We start from the raw sequence: 13,198 nt of genomic DNA, 5'->3' as shown, positions 1-13,198 counted from the left end.
CTCGCGTTTGGGAAACACTGTCCTTAGAGCAGAAAGTACAAGACTGCAGAAAACACTAATGTGTGTATTATTCTCTGTCTCCAGACAGAGCAGACTAACATACAGAGGAGCTGCTTACAGACAGCAAGCAGTGTGAGGTTATACAGCAAGGCTGTAGGCCTATAGTGACTTTAACAAGGAGATAAAGGTCAGATCTATAGAGGCCAGTAAACTGGTACAACGGCACAAAGGCATTTGCTGAGCAAGGCTTTTAACCCCAAACGGATTCAAAGCCGTTTCTTACAGCTCACCCTCCCACACCCTGTGGATTTGCATAATTGTATGAATATGAAGGACAGTGAAAAGAGAGAAAAAAAATAACATTTAAGCAGAATTGTTCCTCAATGAGGTAAAAAAATTATAATAATATTGTTTTGTGTTTGAGTCACACTTACATAACCAAAAACATATTTTGAGTTTCATGTGAAAAACTAATTCAGGATTCCTAGCACGTAATATTTTACTCCAATAGCAACTGGTGATTTTCAAAATTGCCTCAAGCTTTGTAATCACAGAAGGAGTCTCATAAAGATGAAAATGGAGAGAGAGTAGTGCATTACTTGTGCCTGTTGATGCATAGTATTCTTGTCTTGCAGGGCTCATGAGTTGTACCTGTTGTTTCTTTGATATACTGCTACATTATTACTGCCACAGGAGGTCAATGAGGTGTTCAACAAGCCATGGGGAAACAACTCTCACATATGAGACATAATGAGAGAGAGAGAGAGAGAGAGAGAGAGAGAGAGAGAGAGGGAAGGTAGAAATGTAGAGATAGAAATGTCGAATGCATTATGGGAGAAGAAATCAGGAGAGAAAGGAGAGAGAAAGCGAGAGAAACGCAGGAAGATTGAGTGCAGACTTCAAAGCAATATGATGAAACATGATGAGCTATTGACTCATAAGGGAGACGGGAGAAAATTGCATTGGAAGGACGAATGTGATGAGGACGCAACAGAGGAAATGGGCGAGGAAGGAGATATGACGTGGAAAGGCGAGAGGCGAGACAGTGAGAAAGAGTGGGAAGATGAGAGTGAATTAAAGCGCTGAACACGTGATGTTTAATGGCTTCCCGTTCGGCGCAGTTGCTCTGTAAAGGATGCTGGAATTCATTCAGCACACGTGTCCTCACTATAGTCAGTGTTCTCATCAACAAAGAACGCAGCCGCATAACGATATCATCTCTTTTTAGCACTTACTGTTACTGTGCATAAATCAAATACATTTGAGTCAGTACTCCAATGGTACTGAATGTTGAACTGCTTCAGTGGCCGTTCTGAAAGTGTGCCCCATTTGGATTGGACCGATTGCATAGCCCCACCGGACGCTGAGCTTGTAGATCTTCTATTTTTGTCGAATGTTCACATATTTTCACAATTGTTTTTTTGTCTTTGACGCTAGGAGGGTTCATGGGTTAGTACACTAGTAAACCTTATCAAAATACATTTCCTGAATGAGTTTGAACTTGTGGAATGTGGATGTTACCGTTTTGTTCATTACCGCCCCGGGCCCATCCCCCACATCTTCTGTAGTGATATTTTTGGTGGCTACTATGGTGCTAAAAATAGACAGTGTGGCTTGATGTCTTTTTCAACAACAAGCTATCCGATGGTCGAAGCAAGGACCACCGGAAGCCGAACGGAAGCCCATCAAGCGTTGAAAGCCTTCTTAAAGATGCTTCCCTACAACTTGCGACCAGACACAACAGTGTACCCCCTGCCCATTTAACAGCAGATTTTACAGTGTGTCTGCTGTCAGACGCCGGTGGCAACTTAGACCATTTGCAGGATTTGTGTACCGTTTCGCCTGTATTGGCTCCAATCGGAATGGTGTATCTTCCTAAATTAACCATCATTGATATAGAGCCTGTTGCCCTGCTTCTCAACATGTGTACCCATGATAGACCAAAGGGATGTGGACCAGGGAAGATACTATAGACTTTTGAGGCCATCAGGCAGAGGCTCTGAGCCACTCTGCTACACCAGCGGAACTGCATCTCGTTTGGGCCAAGAGGCCAACCAATGGTGTAACTTCATCAGAGTCAATGGCTTTATTGTGTTGTTCACACTGTTGCGGTCCAGCCAAACATATGTGGACGAAGAGAGAAAGAGAGAGAGAGAGAGAGAGAGAGAGGAGAAAGCTTTTAACTGGCTGTATTTTCGCTACATGCCTCGTTTCCTTTCCCGGCATACACTGAATTATTAAACACCCTGCATGACTCCTCTGGAGAAATGGAGTGATGACGGAGAGAGGGAGAAAGAGGAGGGGCTGAGAGAGAGAGGTGGGGCTGGGAACATAATGGGAGACAAAATGAGAGAGAGAGAGAGAGAGAGAGGAGAGGATGAGAGCATAATAAGAGACAAAATGAGAGAGAGAGATGATGGTGAGAGATAGAGAGGTAGAGAGATAGAGATACTAGGGAGGGAGGGGGTAGATGGAACGATAGTTCACCCATGGAACACCTCTGAAAAGAACTGTGTGTGCATGTGGATATGTGTCTCTGTCTGTCTGTCTGTCTGTCTGTCTGTCTGTCTGTCTGTCTGTCTGTCTGTCTGTCTGTCTGTCTGTCTGTCTGTCTGTCTGTCTGTCTGTCTGTCTGTCTGTCTGTCTGTCCGTCCGTCCGTCCGTCCGTCCGTCCGTCCGTCCGTCCGTCCGTCCGCCCGCCCGCCCGCCCGCCCGCCCGTCCGTCCGTCCGTCCGTCCGTCCGTCCGCCCGCCCGTCCGTCCGTCCGTCCGTCCGTCCGTCCGTCCGTCCGTCCGTCCGTCCGTCCGTCCGTCCGTCCGTCCGTCCGTCCGTCCGTCCGTCTGTCCGTCCGTCCGTCCGTCCTTCCGTCTGTCTCACTCTCTTCACTGCACAACCCCAGACCTTTGGGTTTTTGAGTGGTGCAACCACTCTTATAGACAGCTATGTGTGTGGCTGTGTCCCTGGGTCCCTGGCTGTGTCCGAGCACAAAATTTGAGTTATAGCGTTTGTTCACCACCAAGTGTCCCTGTTGCACAGCCTAACACACAGACACAGTACAGTACAGTACAGTACAGTACAGTACAGTACAGTACAGTACAGTACAGTACAGTACAGTACCAGGTCTGATTTATCTAATGTGTATCAGCCTGGTGGGAAGTCTCTTATGAGAGACACGATGAGAACAGATTGCACCAGCTGACTCCAGGGACTTCATTAAAGGTGAAGAGAACAGGAGTAGGAAGTGGGAACGAAGGAGAGCGGAGCACTGGACAGAGAGGGGAGAACATTTCTCACTTTCAGCTTATTGACAGTCAGTCTGACTCTCAGTCTGCTGTCAGACATCAGCTCTGTCATTGGCTGAACAAAAACTCCTGTGTGTGTCTGCGTGCGTGCTGGCGTGTGTGTGTTCATATCTGCAATGGTGCATGTGTGGCACACAGCCAGGTGAACAAAAATAGCCCCATATTCTTCATCTTGATTCCGTCCACTTGCTGTGGCGCTCCATGAGAGGAAAGGAGGATGGCGGATTATGCGTATGTGCTCTATGCACAGCAGCCATATTGGAAAGACATTTTACTTAATTCCTTCACAGGTCTTGCCAATATTACTGATTAAGGCTCTGTTACATGTCTGGTCAAACAGAGTTAGGGTGCTGATATTGAACATTGCTCACTGGAAACACTCTGCTACACTAGTGGGTCTCAAAGTGTGGTCCAAGTACCCTCATGGTTCCTTGAGGGATAGTATTTAATTTTCCTGGGAGCAGAGAATCAGTGTGCGGACATCCTTTTCAGGGTTCCAAATGACCCCTTACAGGTGTGTAACTCTGAGAGTGTACAAATGGAGCAGCTGTGAGCTGTACATGCTAAAATGAAGCACCATCCCAGTCTTGAGGCTTAAAAGCTCCCATGTTCATGTGCACAATGTCAACAGTATGGTCGGTGAAATCCCTGCAGGGTGCCTAACGTGAGTGGGAGTACACAGAGCGTCTTACATAATCAGCCCTGGCTGATGTTGTCGAATCCCTCTGACACAGCTCGCATGAGTCACGATGGCGGTTTACTATCCTTGTCCATTTGTTATTCTGGAAGTCATGTTCTTTGTGCTTCACTTGTGTCGTATATTGTTGCATTTAGTACTTTTTAACACTGAAATAATACAGTTAATACAGTACAACCCACTCCTCTGTGAGCATGTGTTTAGATGCATTACTGTATTTCTGTGAAAAGAAAGGCAATGTCCGCACACGATAGGCCGCTGCCCTCCCACATTTTATGTAACTGACAAAAGCAACGCTTCGCCCAGGGCTTCATCAGGTTTTTGTTGCTTATTGTCACGTTATCAGTCTGTTGTATACTTTTATTATGTAGTCTTGTCCTAGTGTTTCCTGTTTTCCCTAGTTACTGTTCTGCCTGTCTTGTCTCACCTCCCTGTGATTACTAGTTTTCTCCACCTGTGTCCCAGTCAGTCAGCCAATCCCAGTGTTGATTGTTGTTCTGTTGCACCTGTGTCTAGTCTTTATAAACCTCCCTGTGTTCAGTGTTCCCTTGTCAGATTATAAATCATTGTTACTGTGTTTGTCCTGCTGCACTTGAGTGCTACTGTGAGTTTATATTGGACTGCATCAGTTTGCCTGCTTGGTTCTGCTTCTGGGTCCTCACCTGACACACCGTGACACTTATTTTCAGTTTGGGAGAGCAGTCTGTCATGCACAACACATTCCCTTGTTTTTCGCCAATTTTTTGGACCATGCACTGTTTTGAAAGAAATGTGAGGATGTGCATATCTTATCCAAATATTTATTGTAGCACTTTGAGATTTGTCCATTCGATTGTTGTATATCCTTTTTTTCATAGATGTATATCTCCCTGCTTCTAGCAGTGTGCTGAGCAGGGAGTGATATATAGCTGAGCCTGATCACTAAGATCAAATATACAGTAATATGCATTTACAAGTCACACTGTCCTCAGTCTATCTGTGGGTTATCTGACTGATCTCTGTGAGCACGCATTATCTCAGACAGAAACGGAATACTATGATCTAAAGCATTTGGTGATCTATCAACCGATTTGAAAGATTCATTCTTGGGACACGTACAGCTAGACTCCTGCCGAGCCAATGCCGTAAAGGAACTGTAGCTTGCCAGCATTCCATGCTGCATCTCCTCTTGGTAATGAGTGTGGAAACGATCCATATTATAGCGCTACACCGTGCTGTTCAGCATTCTGCTGTTGTTTCCCCCTTCCTTAATCCTCCATGGCTGTGTGTGTGTGTGTGTGTGTGTGTGTGTGTGTGTGTGTGTGTGCGTGCGTGCGTGCGTGCGTGCGTGTGCCAGTAAATCGTTGCTGTCGGGCAGAAACCTCTTATCTACATATTCTAACCTTTTGCGTTTTTTTTTCAGAAAATGAACACCCATACTTGATCACACTACAGCGTCACACAAAAGCGTCAAAAGTAGCAGATCTACAACCCCAAGCTTGTAGATCTGCTACTTTTGATGCTTTACAATTTGAGTCCTGAAAAGTAACATACATATTAATGAGGTTTCCATCCGACAGAGAGATATATATATAGATAGACTGAGTGAAAAGATCTGTTTTATTGAACCGAGGAACTGGGTGAACACGATCCTCAGTGTTAATTACAGTAAACTCTGAGCGTCTACAAATAAGACCTGTTTGACCCTTAGGGGTCCTGTTTTTCATTCCATTCGTGCACACATTTCTGCATAATGACAATTTAATTTAATTTTAATTTTAATGTTGCGCTTCATGTGTGTGTGCGTGCACTTAATTGGATATTCTTGTACATGACCTACTAACCACCGCCTCCTCTCTCTCTCTCTCTCTCTCTCTCTCTCTCTCTCTCTCTCGCTCTCTCTCTCTCTCTCTCTCTCTCTCTCTCTCTCTCTCTCTCTCTCTCTCTCTCTCTCTCTCTCTCTCTCTCTCTCCCCCAGCAGCATCCAGACCTTCTGGTGTAAAGATCATCTGTCATCATGGCTGACGAAGCTGATATGCGTAATGAGCTGACTGACCTGCAGGCCCGTGCCGACCAGGTGGCTGATGAGGTAAGGCCCGCATGCACACACACACACACACACACACACACACACACACACACACACACACACACACACACACACACTTTTAAGACATTCCCCCAAAACAGGCCTTGTTGAAAGCTACGTTTTTTTATTGTTGTTTTAGACCAAAAAGACCCTTATGTTACGGGCGGGGCTATTCAGACCAAAAAGACCCTTATGTTACGGGCGGGGCTATTCAGACCAAAAAGACCCTTATGTTACGGGCAGGGCTATTCAGACCAAAAAGACCCTTATGTTACGGGCGGGGCTATTCAGACCAAAAAGACCCTTATGTTACGGGCGTGACTATTCAGACCAAAAAGACCCTTATGTTACGGGGAGGGCTATTCAGACCAAAAAGACCCTTATGTTACGGGCAGGACTATTCAGACCAAAAAGACCCTTATGTTACGAGTGGGGCTATTCAGACCAAAAAGACCCTTATGTTACGGGCGGGACTATTCACACCAAAAAGACCCTTATGTTACGGGCAGGACTATTCAGACCAAAAAGACCCTTATGTTACGGGCGGGACTATTCACACCAAAAAGACCCTTATGTTACGGGCAGGACTATTCAGACCAAAAAGACCCTTATGTTACGGGCGGGGCTATTCAGACCAAAAAGACCCTTATGTTACGGCTATTCAGACCAAAAAGAGCAACATCAGGCATTTCGTTGCTGTCGGGCAGAAACCTCCTGTCTCCACATTCTTAAGGTGGTTGCACACTGGACACGTTTTTCGGGGAAAAAACTACGGAAAACGCAGCTAAAAATCCGAAAAACGCAGCAGTATGCAGGGACCTTAACTGTTTGTGTTTCTTGGTAAATTACAGTAATACCCTACTTGACTCATACTGCTGTCTCACACAAAAGCATCAAAAGTAGCAGATCCACAAGCTGGAATTGCGGCATGAAGCGACGCACTTTGTATTGAGCTTGTACTGTACATCTGCTACTTTTGTTTGCTATTTTCTTATTTGAATCCTGAAAAGTAACAGTTTTGGACATAATGAGGTTTTGGTTTCTACCCGACAGAGACGATTTACTCATTTCTCAGTCCGTTTCTCCACAGTGGCAAAGTTCCATGGCAGTTTGCCAAAAGATATGATTTGGGAACAGTTTTGAAAGGTTTCATTCATTCAAGGGTCCAATTATTTTTTATAGTGTACCAATTCTACTACTAGCCCAAACCTTTAACGACAAAAGAGAAAATCGAAAGTACTCTGACCTTCTCTCTGTAAAGAACTTGAAAGCCTGTGGTAAATTCAAACCAGAGGACCTTTAAGCAATAATGAGAAAACTTTTCAAGTTGCCCTTCACTAACATATCTTGGACAAAATCCTATACTCAGGGTTTATGACTGAGTTTGTCATATCCATTGAAATGACTTGCTTTATACAAGCAGACATACGTACTGTAGGCACTACTACAGATTATTTGTGGTATACTTGTTCATATACTGCTCTCTTTCTAATAGGCTACATAAGGTTTAGGCTATTACAGATAAGCTGCAGTACTATGAATTTGTTTAACGTCTTGATAATTAAGCAGGCCTTGTTTTTGTTTTTTTTAGATTGATGGCAATGCAATTGAGAAACTATGTGATGGTGTTTGGGAGGGTTGCATGATTTTTTTTTAAATTAAATAATTTTATTTATGCCACGTTAAATCTGCGCTGTAACTGAACCCAGTTTATGTAAGGTGACATTATTTTACCATTAATGAGCTGCTTGCTTGCTCAGGGGATTAATTGAATCTTGACTATCAGGTCAAAATCCGTGTGAGATCATGTGTCTAGGCCAGACATGACCTTTGATACGATCTAAATGTCTCCATATAAGAGCAGGGAGACCAAATACAACTGTATATGTTACAGTATATTGTATTAACATCATACAGATTAGACAAAATTACATTTTATTCATAAAAAAAGTTGCATGCGGTAGTTCCACTTTAAGGAGTAGTAGAAAGGGCCACAGGTCTTGAATTGGATTAGAAAGCAGGACTTCACGATTGTGTGACCAGTCCCCCTATGTCATTTTTGAGCAGTTTGCTCTCTAACTTTCACCTCTAGGAACAGAGATAGTGTGCTCATCTGTAATGAGATGATAGAAGCCCAGGAAAGGCAGATAATTCTGTGAGGCAGAATAATAGACTAGACTCATTAAACATTCATGAGGAGATAATGTAAGAGCATGCAGCAGAAGCTCCTCAGCTATAAGGGCATTAAGGGGAGACAGGAAGAAGGCAGGAGGGATGGAGAGAAAGACTTTTGGAAAAGAAGAATGCAAAGAGATGGATAGAGGTTGGGTGGAGGAGAAGAGGAGCAGAGAGTTGAGGAGATTGTGAAGTGAAGGAGTTGAGGCTGGGTCTAGGAGAAAGGGGAGAGAGGTGACAAGCCAAAAGGCAGGGTGGAAGAGAGGAGGGAAGAGGGTGCCTGAATTAAGAGGGATAATATTAAGAGGGTTACTGGGGAAGGAGGAGAGGAGAGGAGAGGAGAGGAGAGGAGAGGAGAGGAGAGGAGAGGAGAGGAGAGGAGAGGAGAGGAGAGGAGAGGAGAGGAGAGGACTGCTATTCATAGGATGAGAGTTAATCAAATGACTTTCACTGAAATATGAGTAAAGGTTATTCTAAAATAGAACTCCGTTCCACATGGATAACATGATTACAATTTCATTTTTCATTTTCATCTTGGTCAAGCATTAACTTTCATGTTTTATTTGATAATATTGTCTCACACCAAACTCAATACACAAGAGAGATTGTTATTCACTTCAACCAATTTGCCTCTTTATGTGGAAAAAATGCTATTTTCCATTTAAAAACAGATGACAAACAAAAACAAAAGGGTGTTGAAAAGTAATTTGTCAATGAAACAATGATGCAAATGCTTTCGTTGAATACAAAATTACATAATGACTCTGTCCACAGTCACCTCACAAAATTTGTGATGTACTGTATATCGCTCACATGTGTGATTTTCTTAACTATGTGTTCATTGCCCATCGGCACAGATGCACCAAATTAGCATTATATGTTGTTTATTTTGCAGTACGGAACAGTCAACAGTGTCATTGACATTTGTCTTTCTGCACAACAAAGTTTATGACTGTACTGTATTTGTCCTTGTGTGATGCTTTCACTAACTCTCTCGCTCTCTCTCTCTCTCTCTCTCTCTCTCTCTCTCTCTCTCTCTCTCTCTCTCTCTCTCTCTCTCTCTCCGACCAGTCTCTGGAGAGCACTCGTCGTATGCTGGCTCTGGTGGAGGAGGTGAGTCCAATGACACACATCACATTATCTACTGGACTACAATAGTCTACATGATTAAACACATCCTCTGCTCCACTCCTCTCCTCCACACTCTCTCTCTCCCTTACTGCCTCTCTCTCCATCCTCCCCTCTTCTCCTCCACATTCTCTCGCTCCCTTACTGCCTCTCTCTCTTCATCCTCCCCTCCTCTCCTTCACACACTCTCTCTCTCCATTACTGCCTCTCTCTCTCCATCCTCCCTTCCTCTCTTCTACCTCCTCCTAGAAGCGACTATTATATAGACCACAAACATGAGCACTTTATACATACTGAATACATGGGCTATTTGAAAATAGCCAATCTACAAGCTAACTACAAGCTTAAGCTAACTCATAAGCTGTTGCGCTTATTATTGCGCTTAAGATGTTTTCCTACTACTTTGTCACTGCGTAGATAATAGATATCAGTCTGGAATCTCTGTGTGGAACCATGCATTTCCAACGGGCGGATCTAAAAATAAAATTAAAAAAGCCTGATATTGGTGCCCCACAACTTCGGAAGCGAAATCCAATCACAACCGAGCGGGACCAGGCTAATCTGTAGAAGGCAATTATTTTTGGTTGCACTGGCATATTTGTCTGGTTTCCAGGCTTTCTTTGTCCTACCTGACACCAGGGTCTAAATGTCTCAATGGAAGAGAAGAGAGACCACTTCCAACAACTGAAAATGTGCCACTATACCTGCATAAACCATACAGATTTTAGTTGTTTTCACGCAAATATATTCCGGATGGCCTTTCACCTATTTGCTGTGCAAAGGTTGCAGCTTACAATGAACATAACCAGCAATATTGTATCTATGTCCTCCTACTTGCCTATACTTGTTCCCAATATTAAGACCACTTTCTTCATATCTTTTCTCCAATTAGATTTGTTATTTTACTTCAAAGAGACACACACTCAGATCTTTGCGAAAGTCATTAATTATTTTGAGGTTCCAACGTAAGGCACAAATGCAAAAAGAACCACCGCTCATCTGCTGAAAAAACTTAAGTGAGGTGCTGGAGTCACAAAGGGGTAACGAAAAGAAATAAAGGGAAGCTCTGCACACTCAGATCTGTGCACAATCAATGTATTTATTTAGCAAGACCCTCAGGCATAATCAAAAAGGACAAAATATATGTTCATCACTTGATTGGATGATTGTTCACACCTGTGTCAAACATTTCAATTAGAATGATAGCTCATGGGAGTTGTAGTTCTCAGTGAACCACAAGTCACCCAAAAAGACACTAAAGGCTCATTCATAGTCTGGATTTTCGGTGGTGAGGTAACCACCGAACTACAACATGACGTCACAATATTATGATTTTGATCTTTGCGTTCAGGATCTGCTTATACATACTCCCTGTTCAGCCTGTAGAAATACATCTATAATAATGACGAACCCCCCCAGGGGAACAGAACCCTTAGGGAAAGCAGAGTCTACTGGTGGTGCTGGGGTGCACATACTGTACAACATCAGTGGCAGCACTGACAGCAAGAGGAAGTACAAATAATCAGCTGAGCTTAAGTAATACGTTCATTATTAACTAACTAATTAATACTAATAGTAATTTAACTAGTTAATTAATAACTTAATTAGTGACGTCTCGACTGGGGCCAGATCAAGTCAAAGAATAGCCCAGAATATCACCTGATTTCAACCAACATAAATTCTGCCCACTAAGACGGATGTCCCTGGATGAATCAGAGAGAGTCCGAGTGAGGCCAGAACAACTTAAGTCATATCATAACTAGTCAGATCTGGCGCAGAATAAGCTATATTATTATTTCTGGTGAAGACGTCCTGGAAATTACGTAAAGATCATCCCCATATGGGCTGTGATCTGGCCTAGTCCTGTGTTGTGTGTGTGTGTGTGTGTGTGTGTGTGTGTGTGTGTGTGTGTGTGTGTGTGTGTGTGTGTGTGTGTGTGTGTGTGTGTGTGTGTGTGTGTGTGTGTGTGTGTGTGTGTGTGTGTGTGTGTGTGTGTGTGTGTGTGTGTGTGTGTGTGTGTGTGTGTGTGTGTGTGTGTGTGTGTGTGTGTGTGTGTGTGTGTGTGTGTGTGTGTGTGTGGGGCCCCTCAGCACTGTCTGTGACACTTGATATTTGGGGATACTGTCAGGAGAATGTTGTTTGGTCACTAAAAGTAATATGACCCTTGTCCTCTCCTGGAGGAGTTCTGTCCTCAGTCTCTTTTTATAACAATGTTTTGATGTATGCAGGCTGTCTATTTAAAAGTATAGACATAAAGTTAACTAAACTGAGAACTGAACCCTGCAGCCCATAAATATGACTTTGCTGTTGACCAAACTGTCTACCCAGACACAACCTGTGAACTCACTAACATTATTGATTGTACCCGTTCATTGTAGTGACATATTTGATCTCTCTTCAAGCAGACAAGGGTGGGCATTTCTATTTCAAGTAGAACATACAGGGGGAGGCTACATTAAGCCTAAAGCCACCATTAATATACAGTATTTGAATAATAACTTACCGGATAAATGGACATTACTATACTACTGCTACAACTACCAGGGCCGAATTAAGACTTATTAGTGCCCATGAGGCAATGTTTCAGAACCATGGAGAGCACCTTCATTTTACCTAACCAAAGTCAGTCCACTTGTATGCATCAGGCCCACTTTTCACATGAATTACGTTGCGATATTTGATAATTTCAGAGGGACTGCCCTTGGTAGTGCATGGGCAAACCAGTGATAGCTCAGAGGGACTGCCCTTGGTAGTGCATGGGCAAACCAGTGATAGCTCAGAGGGACTGCCCTTGGTAGTGCATGGGCAAACCAGTGATAGCTCAGAGGGACTGCCCTTGGTAGTGCATGGGCAAACCAGTGACAACTCAAAACTAAAAAACCTTTTCAGGAAAATATCAGGGAAGTGTGAAGAGTTGAGTTGTCTTATCTGTACGTTACATGCGCGACTGCTGTCAGTAAAACGTATGAAATAATTACACCATAATAATAATAACTAGTCCATACCCGGCATTGGCTGGCAATATGTACTGTACACTCAAAGTTGGGTTATGCGCTGTCTACACAGTATGCTGAGTTTGCTCATTGAATCCTCATGGTGTAACAACCTGGTCATTTTCATGACGTTGAGTCATACGTAAGTCGTTACCACAACCAGTAGAAGTCTGTGCGTGTTTCAGCGAAGCTATCTGTGCAAAGAAAACGACGTCCATGCAAACATTGCGTGTGTGAGTAAACTATCTGTGTGAGTGATGTGGACATGATATATCATTCCAAAGTGCTCCACCGCTCATAAATGCATTGTGTTGACACGGCTCTAAAATCTAAGTCCTTTATAAGTCTGTCTCTACTACTACAGTACAGTAGCAGGCTACAGTACTACAGTGTAATATATAGTACCATGCATGAAATATAGTTTTATTGTACTGTAGAGTTATTATTGCTTTATGGGCTATATGCCTTTATATAGCCTGTCGGTCTTTGACTGAGTGTACAGGAAGCAGCTCAGTAATGCATTCTAAGTTAATGTGTCTTAAAGGACGAACTTCCTCCATGTTCACCGGGCGGTGGTGGCTCAGGGGTAGAGTGGCTGGATGGTAAACGCAAGGTTGCCAGTTCGACCACTCCCCCAGAGTTAGTGTCCTTGAGCAAGACACTGAAGCCCTAATTGCTCCTGAGGTGCTGGTTGGTGCCTTGCATGGTTTCCGCCGCCATCGGTGTATGAATGTGTGTGTGAATGGGTGAATGTAATGCACAATCTATGTAGCGCCTTGGATCAAGACGCTATATAAATGCACCATTAATATATAAATGCACTATTAATATATAA

General features: G+C 43.5%; 1 protein-coding gene across 1 annotated transcript in view; it reads left to right on the top strand.

Annotated features, from left to right (window-relative positions):
* Nucleotides 1-13,198, top strand: part of LOC308312848 (synaptosomal-associated protein 25-B-like) — a 64,479-nt gene that overhangs the window by 25,590 nt on the left and 25,691 nt on the right. Inside the window, exons 2-3 of the mRNA XM_080759587.1 lie at nucleotides 5,960-6,067; nucleotides 9,314-9,355. Of these exons, the coding sequence (XP_080615713.1) occupies nucleotides 5,996-6,067; nucleotides 9,314-9,355 (114 nt within the window). The 5' untranslated portion in view covers nucleotides 5,960-5,995. The remainder of the gene's footprint in view (nucleotides 1-5,959; nucleotides 6,068-9,313; nucleotides 9,356-13,198) is intronic.

This window comes from Protomyctophum bolini (genome assembly GCF_963924005.1).
Source record: "Protomyctophum bolini genome assembly, chromosome: 1".
NCBI classification, from domain to species: Eukaryota; Metazoa; Chordata; class Actinopteri; order Myctophiformes; family Myctophidae; genus Protomyctophum; species Protomyctophum bolini.
Note: the sequence above shows the minus strand (reverse complement) of the source record. Positions and strands in the feature narration are given on the sequence as shown.